This window comes from Saimiri boliviensis, chromosome 8 (assembly GCF_048565385.1).
Source record: "Saimiri boliviensis isolate mSaiBol1 chromosome 8, mSaiBol1.pri, whole genome shotgun sequence".
Lineage (NCBI taxonomy): Eukaryota > Metazoa > Chordata > Mammalia > Primates > Cebidae > Saimiri > Saimiri boliviensis.
The window spans coordinates 103,914,709-103,933,172 of NC_133456.1; the positions used below are offsets into that span (position 1 = coordinate 103,914,709).

Sequence of the window (18,464 nt, forward strand, 5' to 3'; positions counted from 1 at the left end):
AAGAAGAAAAAAGCTTCTAATAGATGAACTTGGGTGATTCCGGGTAGAACCAAGGAATTCACGTATCAAGTGGGCGCCTGAGGCTTTTTGCAACCCATAGGATTCCGTAATTCTGTGCTACAGTAGGCTGAATAAAAGCCCCCCAAAGATATCTAGTTCCTAATCCCTGGAACCTATGAATGTTAGCTTATGTGGAAAATGGGACTGCATAGGCATGATTAAGTTAGGATCTTGAGATGGGAGAGTTATATTGGATTGATTAGGTGGGCCTAAATGTAATAACAAGTATCCGTATGGAGAGGTGTGGAGGGAGATTTGACTACAAGAGAAGGAGGCAATGTGATCACTGGAAGAAGATGCTACATTGCTGGTTTTGGAAGAAGGGACCATGGGCTGATGGTTCATATAGTGCAGCTCTAGATGCTGGTAAAGGCAAGAAAAGAGATTATCCTTTACAGTCCCTAAAGGGAGTGTGGTCCTGCCAACAACTGGATTTTGGCAAGGTGAAACTGATTTCAGATTTCTAACTTCCAGAACTGTAAGAGAGTAACTGTGTGTTATTTTAAGTCACCAAGTTCCTAGTAATTGGTTACAGCAACCATTGGACACTAATATATGTGCTAAAGAAGGAGGAACCCAGGACCTTGGAACTGATTCACGAAGCCTTGAGAAACTGTATTAACATGCCTTATGTTTGTGCATATAAGCTTCTCTCTGGAGAGGAAGACCCAAACTTCCACGACATTCTCACTCAAACGTATTAAGGACTTCTACTCTACCTTCCTAGGGCAAGTAATTTTTTCACTGAGAAAAGAGAGAGACAGGGAAAGGGTTATCAGTATAGAGATCAGAAAATAAAACACCTACTGTCTTGAGGAGCTGGCGTTGGCTCAGGTTTTGGTGTTTGTCCTGTAAAACAAAAGTAGAAATACCATGTGCTTAAACTTCTGCTAATTACATTTCCTTCTATTTTCTCTATTTTCTTTAGTCAACATAGTTAATAAAAAAAAAAAACTTGGTTATTCTCTTTTTATTCCCTTCCCTTTCTTTCTCTAATTTGTACATCATGCCAAGGAGAAGAGAAGGAAGGAAAAGAGAATTAGAAGTCAAGAATTAAACAAACTAGGCACAATAATAGCCAATATAAAGGAAAAAAAAGGAACACAAGTTTTGGAATCAGAGGCCTGGCTTTAAATCCCAAGCCTGGGTTTAAATCATTTAGCCTAAATTTTGTTGACTCAACAAAATAGATTGTGAAAATATGTGCGCTATTTATTTGTATGTAATAGGTGCTTAAGAGATTTTAGTTTTCCAGTCAGACATCTTATAGTTAGCTGTGAACTTATTTATGATTTCATGATTTGAAACAATTAAATGTGAACTATTTATTTATAAAATAGGAAATGTATTTTTTAAGCAAATCTATTTTTCTTAAATGTATGGTTTACTAAAAGTTAAATGAAATGTTTTTCTTTCCAGGTAGTTATTGATATATCTGGATTGTGTTAGAAGCTTATAAAGGGACTCAGGTTACTTAGCTTTTGGGTTAATGAATTTAACATCTGTAAGAGTAGAGCTACAATAATCCAAAAAGGATACTAGCCATTGGTAGCTAAGAGACCTTTAAAGGACTACTGGCCACCATTGACTTATTCTATTCTGGAATCTTTGAAAGCAATAATCTAAGCAGGAGGATGGAAAAGAAACAGAGCAGTAAGGCATCTCCAGCCCTAGAGTTGAAATGGTTGCCAAGATTCTCTATCAGCAGAGGGCAATGAGGTCCCATTTATCCACTTACAACAGAGGTGTTGATGTAAATTTTGGTTAGAGGGTATGGTTGTTTATTTGCTCATTGGTTTGTTGTTTTCTCTTAACATTAGAACTCGGATCTTCTGGCCTGACTTGGATACTCAGAACTTTCTGAGTCCCAGGTAATGACTTCCATCATGCATATTGTTTGATCGCCAATAACATGGTGGGGCTACAAGCATCAGAGGTCACTCCAGGGTCATTGTTCATGTGTTGAACATTTATCCTAGAAATCAATACTTAGAATATTCAGACTTGGAGAAATGTTCACCTATTTGATGATTAACATAGGTCAGAAGGTGCAAATTCCAAAACGGAAATTGTATTTGCATTATTCTGTTTACAGAATAGGACACCCACAGACTTCTGCTGCTGTTGAACCTGGGCCAGGATCAGAGCTGCTCGTGGGAACTATTCGGGAGAACGTGACTCTTGCCTAGAATTCCCGGGTGGCCTTTTGATCTTCTCTGTTCCTTTGGCACATTTATCTGTGCTTACCGACTTCATCCTCATCCTGTGCAATGATGGCCCTTGACAGTTCCCTGATTATGTTATTTTGTTTCTTTGCTTCCGCTAATAAAGGAAAGATACTGGGGTGTCAGGAGTTTAGTCTACCAAGCTGAGATAAAGGAGAAAATAGGAGATCATACCTTTGCGTATCTGGCAAATCCAGTTGTTAAGGTGTTCACAATTAATATCATTCCAAGTCATACCAGGTTCACCTTTCAGCTCACCACAGTATTCAACATTTTGATAATTATTAGGTTCTCCAAAAGCCCAGTTTTCATATGAAACCTATATTAGAAAAATCAAACTACCACAATTAACCATTTATGTCAGGTCAATGACAATCATTCATCCAAACAGAAAAGGAAAGATATGTTCACATGTTCACATTTACTTTTTTTTCCACAATAGCTTTGCTTTTTTTTTTTTTTTAGAGATGGAATTTCACTCTTGTCACCCAGGCTGGAGTACAGTGGTGTGATCTTGGCTCCTTGGTTCAAGCGATTCTCCTGCCTCAGCCTGACGAGTAGCTGGGATTATAAGCGCCCACCACCATGCCCAGCTAATTTTCATACTTTTGGCAGAGACAGAGTTTCACCATGTTGGCCAGGCTGGTCTTGAACTCCTGACCTCAGGTCATCTACCCACCTCGGCCTCCCAAAGTGCCGGGGTTACAGGTATGAGCCACTATGCCCGGCCAATAGCTTTGCTTTGAAAGCACAGTTTACAAACTTGGGTAGAAAAGAAACAGCTTTCATTACATGGAAACTTGAGATGTTAAATAAAGTACCCTAATGATTATTATAAAATTTCTTTACTCTTATTAAATAGAATGGATCCAAGGGCCACAAAGTTGGGGCGGGGGGGGTGGGTTATATATAGAAAAAGCTTGGCAACAGTTCCACTTCTCCATATTGGGAGTTCATAAATTTACAACCCATTGGAAAGGATAATATTTCAGTTTATTGTTGGAAGTTTCCTCTTTATTAAATGTGTAAGATAAAGAAATATAATTAATTCTTCTTGCAGAAGAAAAAGACCCATAAAATAGTGCTAACAGAGCTACTAAACTTTGCCAAAATGAACAGTGGAAACAGAGGCCCTGCATTTAGGTCCTCTATGGAGTTTTCAGTGTGGAATCATAACCCACAGGGTTTTGGTCTAAGCACAGTGATGTGTTTTCCTGAGATGTAAATATAAAACCCAAATGTCAATGAAGTCATCAGATAAAGGCTTGAAAAGTTGCTGGTGGAAGAAGAACTGAAATTAAGAAGTAGAACCGAAATTATCCAAAATCACTTCTTGTGATGACTAGGGCTTCCAAATATTGCCAGCATGTGCCAGAATCTCTCGCTTCTTCATTCCTGGCAATGGAGAAGTCTGACGAAGCCTAATCTTTGTTAATGAGAATATAAAAAATGTTTCCATTTCTATTGATCTATAAGAGGCTATAAAGCACTCAAGTTTTAGGACGTTTACCTGCACATCAATTTTGCATGGCCAAATAAACATATTATTTTTTATAAACTAGTGGAAGGAATTTTCATTTTCTTTCTTTTCTTTCATCCAGTCAACCATCGCTATTCTTTGAATGAACAGAACTGAACTGGAGTGCTATCATAATGGCCTGTCTTACTAAAAGTTTGGATTAAATGAAAAGATAACATGAAAATAAATACATGATAAAGTAAGAAAGCAATACAGTAAGTCAAATTACTCACAGGAGAACCATCAGTCCAAGTAAAGCCTTCTGAAGGGCTTCCATATGTCAATCCCAACCAAAACAGTCCATGGTAGCTTCCACTAGCTCTATGAAATCCAAAACATAAAGAGAGCATACATCACTACATGAAACAAGTTGGGTAACTTATAAGGACTAACCACATTTGAAAGTTACCTCCAAAACCTAAATCAGTAGTACTCAAGTAAAGAGATTTAACAGCTAAAGGGAAGAGTTATGCAATAGATGTAAGTTTTGGCATATCCCACAAATAACTTAAAAACAGGCCACTGCTTAAGAGAAAACAGTTGGATAGCATTGAAAGCCAAATATGTATTGAGCATCTTGTACTTTTATAAAGCAAGTCATCACAGAATTTACACCTATAAAATTAAAGGATTTGAAAGTGAAACCAGATCAAACAGGGCTTAGATTTGGGAGATGACGCAGGCGCTCAAACTAGCATCCTGAGCCAACAATTTCAGAAACAGACACATTTTCTCAACTTCATAAGCACCAACTACATAACAAAAAGGAGTAGTCCATAAAAATGACACTTACGTTATTAACCGCCATATTGTTTGCTGTTCCTCTTTGTTACTGATGCTAGCTAGGTCTCCACCCAGAGCTCGACAAAAATCTCGAGATTCAAACCACGTTTTCTTCTCATGTTTTCCTTTTGCAAATAGCTGAAGATGACACGGTTACAAAAATTATTTTATACTTTGTAGTTTATCAAATTAAAAGAAACGATTATTTACTTTTGATGAGAGTTCATTTACAGAAAAGCAAGACATTTCAATGACCCAAAACAATGTAATTCTTTTGCTTTAAAATCAATTTATGAGTGAATATTTGGATGACAAAACTTGGGGGATTATTTTGTTGAGAAAATCTTAGAAAATAAAATTATTTTACAGCACAAGAGACATTAGATGAAAATCTTAGGAGCTTTAGGCATAATGAGTTAGGTACACGGCTCTTTCTGGAAGACAAGATTAATTTGGTTAATGTAAAAAGTGGCATTGAGATAAAAAAATGAAAGAAGCTTTTGATACAGAGAAAGCAAACATGAATAAGAAGAATTTTAAGGAAAGTAACTTTCCTAAAATTGTGCATAGCATGTTATTGTGTTTAGCTTAAACAATGAATAACCTAGCAATGTTTCAACATTTTGTTGGTAATGTCCTTCAGTACTGCCTTATATTTTTCATATGGTTGTACATTTTAACAAGTATTAAAGCACATGCAACCACAGACACCCATCTGGCAGGGAGTTATGAGCTAAATTAAATTTAAAAGATTATATAATTTAGGAATTGTGCCATATTATTCAGAGGACTGCTGAGAGAACAGTGAAATACAGTCAACCAGCGACTGTCTGGGACACACCTACCAGTATGCAAATAGTAAAGGAGGTATCTGTGGCCACTGACTTTTCTAATTCCCATGCATTGCTCCTCCTGAGTCATGGCCCCCATATCACAGGCTTGTGGAAAGAAGAATTTGCTTCCAACATCTATGGTTGCCCAAGTTGTCATTACATAGCTGAAGACAACCTTCACCTTGACCCTAACTTGACTCAAGCTATCTGGACAAAGGTGTTTAAGTAAGTATCCACACACCACTGTATTCCAAGATGCTTGTGATACCTCAACTTGCTAGACTATAAGGTTTTACTTTCTTAAATAAATTTACTGTCAACTGAATTTTATTAATAATTCTCACACCTTAATATTTATAAAGGTGGTCTATGTATTTCCAAACAAATCTTAGCCCAAGTACCTCTAAAACCACCTAACTTCTAGTCAAGAACATGATGATTTGTTGAACATCGACCTGGAAATTCTCTCTGCAGAAGCCCCTATTCACTTCTCAGCTCTGGATAAAACTACTGATTCTCTCAAAAAACTGCCATAAATCTCCACAGCCTAACATCCTCAGGTGAAGGCTAGGAATAGGTGAATCTGGCCTTCATGTAGTAACTCAAAAGTTTCCCAAGGTAACAATAAAATACCTGATTTTCTTTATGTTAGTCCTTAAATAATCCATTTACAAATCTCCTCTGTCTTAACCCAATACATCATCTTCTATGTAAATTATGTCACTAAGTCTGACGGCCAATCTGGGTGAAAGACTTCATGGATTCCTATTTCTATTAGTGGGAGTGACCAGCTCAACTAACCACACTCCTCTTGTGTTAGAAAAGAGGAGTGTGAAGCGTGAAGCTCCACAGCTTCATCCTGTTGCAAATTCTTCATGAGCCTTGCCAAACTGTCTTACAGGGTATGCCATGACCACACACCATTCAAAGGGATTGGATGAAAGACGCCCAGAGAGCCGGACTAGTGGAGAACAGCATCATTAAGCAGTAGGCAGGTGATATCGTTTGACTGTGTCCCCACCCAAATCTCATCTCAAATTGTAATCCCCACATGTCAAGGAAGGGGCCTGTGACCCCCACATTAAGGGAGGGAAGTGATTGGATTATGAAGGCAGCTTCCCTCACGCTGTCCTTGTGAATGAGTTCTCACAAGATCAGACAGTTTCATAAGTGGTAGCTTCTCCGAGGTTCTCAAATGCTCTTCTCTCCTCTGTCCTTGTGAAGAAGGTGCCTGCTTCCCCCTCGGCCTTAATTGTAAGTTTCCTGAGGCTTCCCCAACCATGTGGAACTGTGAGTCAATTAACTCTTTCTTTTTTAAATGCCCAGCCTTGGGTAGTATCTTTATAGCAGTGTGAGAATGGACTAATACAGTAGGTACATTTCTGTATTTGGCTAAGTCTAAACCTCTCTGGAAAGGGTGTGCCTTATAAAAGAGAGACAGAAAAAGATCCCAATCCTTAATTCTCTGGGGTTTTTGTTTGTTAGTTTCTGGGTTTCTTCCTTGTTTTGTTTGTTTGGTTGTTTGCTTTGGTGAATTTGATTGCATATGGAGAAAATGAATGGCCCAGCCTATGAATGTGTTAAATAGTGGCAGAATATTGAATTGTCATTTAATGGGCACCGAAAACCCATGTGCCCCAACCTATCATTTCCTTTCCTCAATCCATCATTAAAGTCATCAGGGTTTAAATCAGAAAAAGGGAATATTCTCTTTGGAATACCTATGTGGTATTATTGTAGATTACTTTATCAATTTTGTTAGCTAAAACTTGGGCTCTAAGAGCATGGCAAAAAAAAAAAAAAAAAAGATTTGCAATAGAATAGCATGACAGGAAACAGAAATTTCTATCAAGACAAAAAGAGGCTGGGTGCAGTGACTCATGTCTATAAACCCAGAGCTTTGGGAGGTCTGTATGGGAGGATCAGTTGATGCCAGGAGCTTAACACTAGCCTGGGCAACATAGTAAGACCCCATCTTTATGTAAAATAAGATTTTAAAAATTAGCTGGGCATGGTGGTATATACTTGTAGCTACTTGGGAGGCTTAGGAGGCTTAGGTGGGAGGATCACTTGAGCCCAGAACTTTGAGGCTGTAATGAGCCATGACTGTGGCACTTTACCCAGACTAGATGACAGAGCAAGACCCCGTAGAAGAAAGAGAAGGTAAGAGAGATAGAGAGAGGTAGGGCAGGAGTGAAAGAAAAGAGAAAAGAAAGGGAAGGAAAGGGAAGGAAAGGGAGGAAGGGAGGGAGGGAGGAAGGGAGGTCTAGAAAGCCTGGGAGAAAGGAGGGAAGCAGAGAGGTAATAGCGGCAGAGTGGTGAGAAAAAAATCTTCTGTGAGTTGTGTTTGTGTTGCTGATTGTGTTTGTGGGTCTAAATGCATCCACCCAAGAAAGTCTTCTAAAACAACTGATGCCCAGGTCAATCAAATCAGAATTTCTAAATGTCTACAGGTGGAGGCTGGGCAGAGGGTTTTGGTTTTTGTTTGTTTGTTTGTTTGTTTATGTCCTTTGGTGATTCTTTAGGTGAAGTATACTCCAAATTATCTTATCAGTTTCATAATTGATACTCACCTTGAAACACAAGCTCGTCCTACTGCTGGTGCCCCAATCTTCCGGACATCTGGGTTCGGGAGTCGTTGTGGGCTCCGGTGGGCGGGTTACTCCTTCTGCCCAATGCTTACACACAAATTTTGCCTTTTCATCACATTTCAAAACATCCCATAAGCCCCCTGCAATCCCAGTTCTCATGGCAACACACCCTGGCTTTCGCCCTGTAATAAATACATAAAGGAGAATACACTCAACAGGTGCCTGCCGAAGGCCTGCTGTGCTCACAGAAGGCGCCCAGAACTGAGCATCACGGATGTGGTGAAGCCCGCAGGTGACGAGGAGATGCAGCTGGCCATGTCGGGCATTCAGCACCTGGTCTGTGCTATTTTTCAATCAGTTTGATTTTTATTTGTGTGGTCTATAATTCCAACCCAATTATGATCTCAAATGCAGGAGGGGTTGTAACATTCTATATTTCTAACATCTGGCAAAGTGCCCCACACACAGGCATTTAACGATAAGATATTTTTATATTATCAAATTCGCCACAATGGCAAAAACAGTAATTTAATGTTTCTCTCCCTCCTTCCTTCCTTTCCTCCTTTTGTTCCTTCCTCCTTCCTTTTTTTCTTCTTCGCCTTCTTCCTTCCTTCTTCCCTTCCTCCTCTTTCTGGTTTTCTCCCTTCTTTCTGTTTTAATTCTTTAAAATTCTTTTTCTTCCACTAAGGTCCACGTAGGTTTCCCAGGACCAAAGTTCCTCACAGATTCCAAAACGAGACACACCTCAACTAGAGATTTTAGGTAAGTTACTCAAATACTCCGAACTTGCTTTCTCCTCTTCAAATGCAAATACTAAGACCTGCCTCATAGAGTTATAAGGAATGCCAGCTTTAGTGAGCAAAAAGTACATAAAACAAAATGAGAATGCACTGAGTTTAAGAGCTTATAATTCTGTCTTATAGTCAAGGTTATTTCCAAATAGCAATTAACTAAGAGCTTTAAAAGCATCAGGAGTCCTTGCTGCTATGATGAGGTCATTTTTTTATTATTAAACTTCTAAAGAACATGAAGTGCTTACAGATCATTCACGAAGGCCAGGCATGGTGGCTCACACCTATAATCCCAGTACTTTGGGAGGCTGAGGTGGGCGGATCACAAAGTTAGGAGTTCGAGACCAGCCTGATCAACAAGGAAAAACCCAGTCCCTACTAAAAATACAAAAAATATTAGCCAAGTATGGTGGCGTGCACCAGTAATCCCAGCTACTCAGGAGGCTGAGGCAGGAGAATCACCTGAACCCGGGAGGCAGAGGTTGCAGTGAGCCAAGATCACACCACTGCACTTCAGCCTGCTGGACAGAATGAGATGAAAGAAAGAAAATAAAGAAAGAGAGAGAGAGAGAGAGAGAAATAGAGAGTGAGTGAAAGGGAGACAGAGAGATGGTAGGAAGGAAGGAAGGAGAGAAAGAAAAGAAAGGAAAGAAAGAAAGAACGAACGAACGAACAAGAGACTCAGGCCCCAGAATCCTTGGCTACTCTTCCTGAAGCTGTAAAAACTCAGCCAAAGAGTCCAGCCTTAATTTCTTTTTTTTTAAGATGGAGTCTTGCTCTGTCACCCAGGCTGAAGTGCAGTGGCGTGATCTCGGCTCACTGCAACCCTCCGCCTCCAAGATTCAGAAATACTCCTGCCTTGGCCTCCTGAGTAGCTGGGATTACAGGTGACCACCACCATGCCTGGCTAACTTTTGTATTTTTAGTAAAGACAGGGTTTCACCATATTGGCCAGGCTGGTCTTGAACTCCTGACCTCGTGATCCACCCGCCTTGGCCTCCCAAAGTGCTGGGATTACAGGCGTGAGCTACTGCTCCCAGCCGAGGCCAGCTTCCTTAAGAGGCACCACCAACCTTCTATCAAGGATATACCATGACAATGGTTGCAACTGAGTTCTGTTCCAGTTCCTTCCACTGTTATTTCCTGAGGATATTCCAGGGCTAACTCCTCATAATCCTGCTGCTGGATGACACCACAGGCAAAGTTAAGCAGTTTCACTTACAGAGTATGACTTATCACTCCTGCCAAGATGTTTTTTTTCAAAGTATGTACTCAGCTGTTAACATACCATCTGGTTATTTTTTAAATCAACTGAAATCTTACCATGTTTCAGAAAGTTCAACAATTCCACAAACAAGAATCACACTATTTAGGTTATTGATCTATTTTCCTTATTGAAAGCTGAGAATGCAAATTATAGAACACTGAAGATTAAGATGTATTAGGTCAGGTAGTCAACTGATATACTGGAGCTATTATTTCTTTTTTAGCTTTTCACCTAAGCACAATGAAATGTTTGCTATAAACGATGTTGAAATTCCTCTGTGTGTTGTCATATTAAATAATGTTGTGTACTAGTGATATTCATGTATAAAAAGTCAAAGAATCTTTCAGAGATGATTTCAGAAATAACTTACAACATCTTACTAGCGAAAGTAAATCAAAATATATAGAGAGGCAGGGTGGTGCGAGTCTAAGCAGCACAGATTTGAGGATGACACAGATTAGTCTAGATCCATGCCTGAAAGCTTTCTAGTCACATAAATTTCCTAAGTCTCAGTTTCTGCTTCTTCTTTTCTACTCTTGCTGCGCAGGCTGGAGTGCAGTGGCACAATCTCAGCTCACTGCAACCTCTGCCTCCCAGGTTCAAGTGATTCTCCTGCCTCAGCCTCCCAAGTAGCTGGGATTACAGGTGCACCACTGTGCTCAGCTAACTTTTGTACTTTTAGTAGAGATGGGGTTTCACCATATTGGCCAGGCAGGTCTTGAACTCCTGACCTCAGGTGATCTGTCTGCCTCCTCCTCCCAAAGAGTTGTGATTACAGGCACAAGTCACCATGCCCAGCCTCTCCTTCTTTTAAATGAAGATATGGAAGCTCACCTGGCAGGGTTTTTATGAGGACAAAATAAAAATCCAAAGCACATGAAAGATGAAACACAGTAGCATGTGGAAGATATTGACATAATGAGTTCTGCATGAACAATGTCCTTTGCTCCACCACCCAAGCACTCTAATATTTCAACTCCCAGTGGCACCGAACAGCTTTATGTCCACTTAATATAGTTTTAGGTTTTCAGAAATAAGTTAACCAGGCCAGGTGCAGTGGCTCATGTATGTGCCCCCAGCACTTTGGGAGGCTGAAGCAGGCAGATCACTTGAGGCCAGGAGTTCGAGACAAGCTGACCAACACGGTGAAACCCCATCTCTACTAAAAATATAAAAATTAACCAGGTGTGGTGGCACATGCCTGTGGTCCTAGCTACTTGGGAGGCTGAGGCATGAGAATTGCTTGAACCTGGGAGGCTGAGGTTGCAGTGAGCCAAGATGGCGCCACTTCACTCCAGCCTGGGTGACCAAGCGAGACTCTGTCTCAAAAGAAAAAGAAATAAGCCAACCATGTGAAACATTTGTGACCACTGAGAATTGCATGAATAGGTTTTAAGTAGACCAGTACCAGATAACCTAGCAATGTTTTTCTTCCTTGTTCTTTAGAATACTGTAAACTTATTGAGAAATTTAAAAAAAAAAGAAAGAAAGAAAGAAAGAAAGGGAAAAACAAAAAGAGAATGAAATATAAACTGTTACTAAAAGCATGATTAATTTTCCTGTCTATTTGGAGAGGTACCCAGAGGAATAACAGACTTAGTCCAATGGATTCATAGGGTGAGGCACCGCCCATACCTGGCATATCTGAATTCCAGTGGGTGAACTGAACTTCCTCCTCAATGGTCCACTGAAAAGTCCCTTTGGTTCTTATATCTGAAAGTCCTGTCCAGAAATATTTTTCAGGCCTTAATCCAATGAAACTCGTCAAGAACGCTTGTTCATATCTTTAAAAAGAAGAATTAACATTCAATTAACTTTTTGAAACATTTATGCCTATTTTCAAAATTAGTAACATGAAAAGTATCTCAGTTCTATGTCTGAGCTATAACTGAATTGGTAATTCAAATATATTGTGTTATATTTGTTGCCATCTAAATTATACACATTTTCACCAAGGAAACATGAGCTCATGATGGAAAAATACCATATAGCTGAGTATAAAAAATCATTCAGAGATATTCAAACCATCTCCCTCTAGCCCTCACCAGCAATGTCAGAGAATTTTGAGAATACAAAGAAGAAAACTAGTAAATTTTAAAATACAGTGTTTAAACAAAAAAAATCAGTCCACTCTTCAAATAGTTCTACTCAATTCTTAATTAAGCAAGTTCAAGGTTAATAACACGATCAAGGATAATATTCATGGAATAATCTACATGGATTTCCCCCCTCGATTTTATTCTCTCATATTTTAGCTCTAAAATAAAAGAGAAAATTATCAAGAAATATAGAGAAGCAGAGACTCAGTCTCCAGAAGGAATGAGAAGCAGAATCATGAATTCCAACACTTTCTCTCCCTTTGGATTCTGGTTCTGTGTATTTGGCATTAATCTGGGAACAATAAAATACAGTTGACAAGGCACCCAAAATGTGTTCAAAATGACATACATAAAACAATGTCAGCAGCAACATAGGCAAAAATCTGTCTTTTAAGAAAAAGAAAAATGGGTGTCTGAAGTTTCCAGGAACAGAGAGAATGGTAGATGACTTCAGAGAGAGCAGGAAGAGAATATAGAGAAACCTAACAGCAACAGAACATTTTATTTGACCATAGTCTCAATAATTTCATTCCCTAAACAAAACAAAACAAAAAAATTCAAAGTTCCAAACTTGACTTAGTTTTCTTTTTTTTAATTGCATTAAATGTCTTAAAACCATATTTAACAAGAGTTAATGAACTCCTGAGTATAAATATTATAGAAGATACATAAAGAAAAATAAATGTAAAATATAGTGAAATCATGTACATAATACTCCAATAAACCAAAAGATCAATTATAATGCAGACCAGAATATGTTCTCATGGTACTTAAAGGTAAACAACTCACCTCCCTCACAAAACATTAAAAGTACCTACATTCTGAGTTTCAGATGTTAGCATTACATCAGGGTGCTACTACCATATATTAGACATTTAATTATACATATAAGTTGCATGTGGATAGAAATAAAGTTCTTTTATAAAGACTATGAAATGTTATGACAGCTCTCATTTTTATCCAAAGATTTTTTGATATCAACAGTATTCCCTACAGTTTATTAGGTCTGCCTCAAAAGTCCAGTAAATATAACTTACTGTACTAAACCTCTATAATTTTTAAATTTCTTTACTGCAAGTGAAATAGATGCTTTTCAATTTTTGTAAACCTTCTTCTGTGGCTAATCCAGGGCTTTGCATAGAGTAGGTGAAGAGTAAATAAATAAATCTTAAAAATGGATGGGACCCCATCTATTTTTTTAATACATAAGCTCCTCTATGCCCATGTGATTTTCTCGATCTATGAGTCTGTTAATCTAACAAAGCAAAGCAAAGAATGGAAGAATGGAATGAATGAGTTATTTTGTATACTTCTGCCTTCTTTTTTGGTGGAGAGAGGGGTAAAGATATAACGTGATTTTGAGCTGGCAACTTTTAGTTACTTTCCTGCTTTAAAAAATTCAGCATGTAATGGATCAGAAAAAATCTAGCTCTATAAACTACATTGACCAGATTATTATTTGTAAACTGTTCTGAATGTTGCTTTATATTACTAAACGTAGCAAAAACAGTTTCTAATGTTTGCAATAAAGAATCCGAATGAGAATATTATTTTTGATGCTTCTACCTTTACAAATTGTATTTCAAGCATCACACATAATTTACTCAGAAATGTAGAGCATGTTGATACATGGGCTTTTCTGAAACTTTTTTTCTATTTTGCATACTTTTTAATGAAATTAAAATAGTTACGTACCTGTCTTCAACAGTTGTTAAGTAAGCTTTCTCATTATTGCAAGTTTGATTTGCTTCTGCAAATGTTGAAAGTGTATGTCCAATCAAATAGCAGTAAAAGTGATGTCTTTTCCAACCCTATTAATGTCACCAAGCAATGAAAAAATGAGTGGAGTTCATGCATGTATATTATAAATTACTATTACCATAATTATTATTTGAGACAGAGTTTTGCTCTTGTCGCCCAGGCTAGAGTGCAATAATGCAATCTTGGCTCACTGCAACCTCCACCTCCCAGTATCAAGCAATTCTGTCTCAGCCTCCAGAGTAGCTGGGATTACAGGCATGTGCCACCAGCTAAATATTTTTGTCTTTTTAGTAGAGATGGCTTTTCACCATGTTGGCCAGGCAGGTCTCAAACTCCTAACCTCAAGTGATCTGCCTGCTTTGGCCTCCCAAAGTGCTGAGATTACAGGTGTGACACACTGTCCTCAGCCTTAGAAATTATTATTTTAATACTCTATCAAGAAACTATTGGATAAACAACAGGAATGTCTAAAGAACACAACTCTGAAGAATCTGAAATGTGATGAAAATTATATACATAAATGAATAAAAGAAACAGTTGTACATTATTCGTCTTATGACAAATTATGCTACATATATGGGCGCATTCATTCTGTCCACTTGAATGTATCCTGCAAAAAAAAAAACTATTTGTGAAATGTTCACTGAGGAAACTGAACAGAATGGCTAAGATATCAGTTTCAGAGGAGGTAAACACAGGAAAGAATCGGGGAAGAGGAAGACCGGTTGCCTGTGGAAGTCAACGCTAGAAGATGGGTATAAAGCTACATCACTCAGTCATAGGAGAGCACTTTTCAAACTTCAGGCAGCATGATTCGGCATGGTCCCTCCTTCTCCCATACTCCAAATACACAAAAATGGCCAGGCACAGTGGCATGCCTATAATCCCAGCACTTTGGGAGTCCAATGAGGGAGGATGGCTTGAGACCAGGAGTTCAAGGCCAGCCTGAGCAACAGAGTGAATCCCTGTCTTTACAGAAAATTTTATAAAATTAGCTAGGCATGACAGCATGTGCCTATAGTCCCAGCTACTCAGGAGGCTGAGGTAGGAGGATTGATTGAGTCAAGGAGGTCGAGGCTACAGTGGGCCATGATCACACCACTGCACTCGAGCCTGGGTGACAGAGTGAAAACCTCTCAGAAAAAAAAAAAACACACAGAAATGCTAAATAAAAACATAACAGTAAATGATAAGTCCATACTAGAGTTTGAGAGGAAGGAGGGGGAAATCTCCAGGTACCCAAATATAGTAGAATACTAAAAGCTAAATGGAAAATGCACAAACTACATTTTTATAGCCCAAGGACATATCAGATCCTAGATTAAGGTCCTAGAGGCAGTGGTGTTAGTGTTCACACAGAATGATATTTTCCCTTTGTCCCACTTGAGGCAGGGTGTTAGCACTGAGGTCCTGATATAAAAATGATACCACTAATCCCTGTAAGCCCTCGGTTAAAGGAGAACTAGAACATTCTGGCCACAGAACCAAGAAATGACAGTGTCTTGTCATCCACCTGGGGTTCTGAGTACCAGGAAAAATAATTCCTGAGTTTGAAAGCAAATACCAAGTTTGTGCTGCAGATGAGTGACAGTTCCAAGTTTACACTATCCACATTGGATGAGAATCCACAGCAAAAAAAAAAATTGGTCATACTTAGTCTATAAAAGGGGAATCTCTAAAGCACTCCAAGAAGTAGAGGGCAAAACCACACATCAGAAATATGCCGCCCACCAAGCAGGTCAAGAGACGCTGTGACATTTGGGGATAAGGGTGGGGATGGAGAGGTCACTAATTTACAATCAAAAACTACAAACCTGCCAGGTATGGTGGCTCACACCTGTAATCCCAGCACTTTGAAAGGCTGAGGTGGGTGGATCATTTGAGGTCAAGAGATCGAGACCAGCCTGATCAACATGGTGAAATCCCATCTCTACTGAAAATGCAAAAATTAGCTGATGGTGCATGCCTGTAGTTCCAGCTACCTGGTAGACTGAGGCAGGAGAATTCCCTGAATCCATGTGGTAGAAGTTGCAGTGAGCTGAGATCGTGCCACAGCACTCCAGCCTGAGCAACAGAGCAAGACTCCGTCTCAAAACAACAACAAACCATATAAGAAAATATCCCATTTTAAGGAAGAGTCAACAACTGAGCATAATAAAACACTCTGAAAGCTCTCAAAAAAAAAAAAAAAACAGCACAGTTGAGATAATTTCATAATGGAAGAATAAATCCAATAGCAAAAGACCTAAAATGTATGCACAAAAAACAGGAGGATATGAACCAAAGGATGGAAAGTCTATTAAAGAAAAATAGCAACAAAGTTAAAAACTCAATGATCAGATTAAATATAGTAACCACGGTTTCATAGAAAATTAGTAAATTGGATGAAAAGATAAAAAGATCGCAAGATAGAAAAGATAGTATAGGGAGAGATGAAAATATGGAAATAGATTTAAAAACATGTTAATAGAAGCACAGACAATAGAATGAGAAGGTTGAACAACCACCTATGATAAGTTTCAGAAGTTTCAGAAGCAGTGAACAAAACTAACGATGGATCAGTTTCAAGAACTGAAAGATGGCTGTGAAACCTCAAAATAAAGAATCTCACTGGGCCCAGTAAGATGGCTCACACCTACATCCCAGCACTTTGAGAGGCCGAGGTGGGTGGATCACGAGGTCAGGAGTTCGAGACCAGCCTGGTCAACATGGTGAATACCCATCTCTACCAAAAATACAAACATTAGCCGGGTGTGACAACATACACCTGTAGTCTCAGCTACTCAGGAGGCTGAGGCAGAAGAATCACTTGAACCCTGGAGGCAGAGGTTGTGGTGAGCCGAGGTTGCACCACTGCACTGCAGCCTGGGCAAAAGAGGGAGACTCCATCTCTAAAAAAGAAAAGAAAAAGCAGCACACTGAGCAGCAAAGGCAGCAAATAAAATAATTCCAAATCTAGACACATGTAGTGATCTGCAGAATGCCAAAAACAAGGAGAAGATACTAAAATCAGAGAGAACCACCGGCAGATATAAAACCTTCTGTTTTATATCTACTTCAAAACAGAAGAAGAATTGGTGTGATAGCAGGAATTCCAGTAGCAAAAATAAGAGCCAGGAGAAGGTATAATAAAATAATATGTAAATTGCTGTCAGAAAACAACTGTCAATCTAGAATTCTAAACTGACCTAGTTAAACTATTACTCAAGGTGAGGATAAATTTAAAACATTCTCAGACAATTTGGTGGCTGCTCAATGATTTCATTTCTATCTTTTTCTGTAAACATTTTAAAACACATTTATTTTAATGTCATATTTATAAATTTTCCCCATACAAAGATCCTGGTGGTATGTCTTCTAATTTGGGGTTTCAGATTCACCTGTGGGGTTCCCACAGCTTGAATGATGAAACTTCTTTATGATGAAGATTTACATTTATATATGTCAGGCATCCTGGAATATTAGCGACTCATGACCACTTTAGGTTGATTTTGTAGTTTAAGAGTTTCCCACCCTGATAGCATTGAATTGAAAATTAAATCCCAGGTCTGTGGGACAACCACCACCCTGTGATTCTGAATTCTTAGAAAGACCCCTTGCACCACTACAGGCCCAGGCCTAGAAAAAAAGTGTGTCTTATTATCTTCCTTTGTTTATGAGTGGATTTTTTTCTTCCCTAGTCTTCCCAGCTCGGTTGGAAGCCATTGCCCTGAGCAGGTCTTTTTAAAGTGGTCAAATTTCTTAAACTCTTTGTGTTTCAGTTTCCTCTTCATTTGAATCAGGACTATAATATTCACCCTGTCAATCTATTAGAATGTAATAATTATACTTGATAAAGGACTGTTATTGTTTTATTTTTACTATCATCCTAGTGATCAAACAGGATTATTGTCAAGACTGCAGATGTATAGAAAATAGAAAAAAAAATAAAACAGATGGATTAAAAGTAATAAAAATTTAAGGTTTGTTATTTTAGAAAATTACAGTAATATACAATCTCTTGTATAAGCAGATGACCAGGCAAAGCATATGTTCATATGCTAGAAATGAAACAAAGGATAGTGGTCTAGGGACAGGAGACCTGGGTTCTAGCCTTGCCTCTGTTGACTATCAGAAAGCTACATAGCTTCTCTGAGCTGAAGTTTCCAGAATGCAAAACTTAGAAGAGGAACTGTGAAATCACCAAGATCCTCTGTGTCTGTTCCATGCTATGATTTTCTGTTATCTGCTCTATTTTTTATGGCTTACTTGTGTGGTACCAAATTATCAGCTTTCTGGTATGTGTTGTAAGATTATGTGACCACAAAATAATACTCTTGAAAGAAAATTACTTTCTACTTCAATTTTATTCAAAGAAAATGAGAAAGGACAAAAGAAGAAGTCACAAGCAAACAGGAAAATGATAACCATAAACCCTGTGTTTTCATAGTTTCTGTGTGCTTTAAAAAGCTATTTCACAGGGACCACTGAGTTGCTGTGGGTACCAGTTGGAGGATGGATTTCCTACCTCCCCACTGCAGTGACCTACTGAGAAG

At 38.6% G+C, this 18,464-nt stretch overlaps 1 protein-coding gene across 2 annotated transcripts in view; it reads right to left on the minus strand.

Moving 5' to 3' along the window:
• The window catches only part of MRC1 (mannose receptor C-type 1), a 105,131-nt gene that overhangs the window by 37,573 nt on the left and 49,094 nt on the right, over nucleotides 1-18,464 (minus strand). For both annotated transcript variants that reach the window (XM_003930644.4, XM_074404971.1), the window contains 7 exons: nucleotides 13,864-13,979; nucleotides 11,705-11,853; nucleotides 7,994-8,193; nucleotides 4,598-4,725; nucleotides 4,038-4,125; nucleotides 2,460-2,604; nucleotides 868-909 (listed from right to left, as the gene is read on the minus strand). In XM_003930644.4, coding sequence (XP_003930693.1) covers nucleotides 868-909; nucleotides 2,460-2,604; nucleotides 4,038-4,125; nucleotides 4,598-4,725; nucleotides 7,994-8,193; nucleotides 11,705-11,853; nucleotides 13,864-13,979 — 868 coding nt within the window. The remainder of the gene's footprint in view (nucleotides 1-867; nucleotides 910-2,459; nucleotides 2,605-4,037; nucleotides 4,126-4,597; nucleotides 4,726-7,993; nucleotides 8,194-11,704; nucleotides 11,854-13,863; nucleotides 13,980-18,464) is intronic.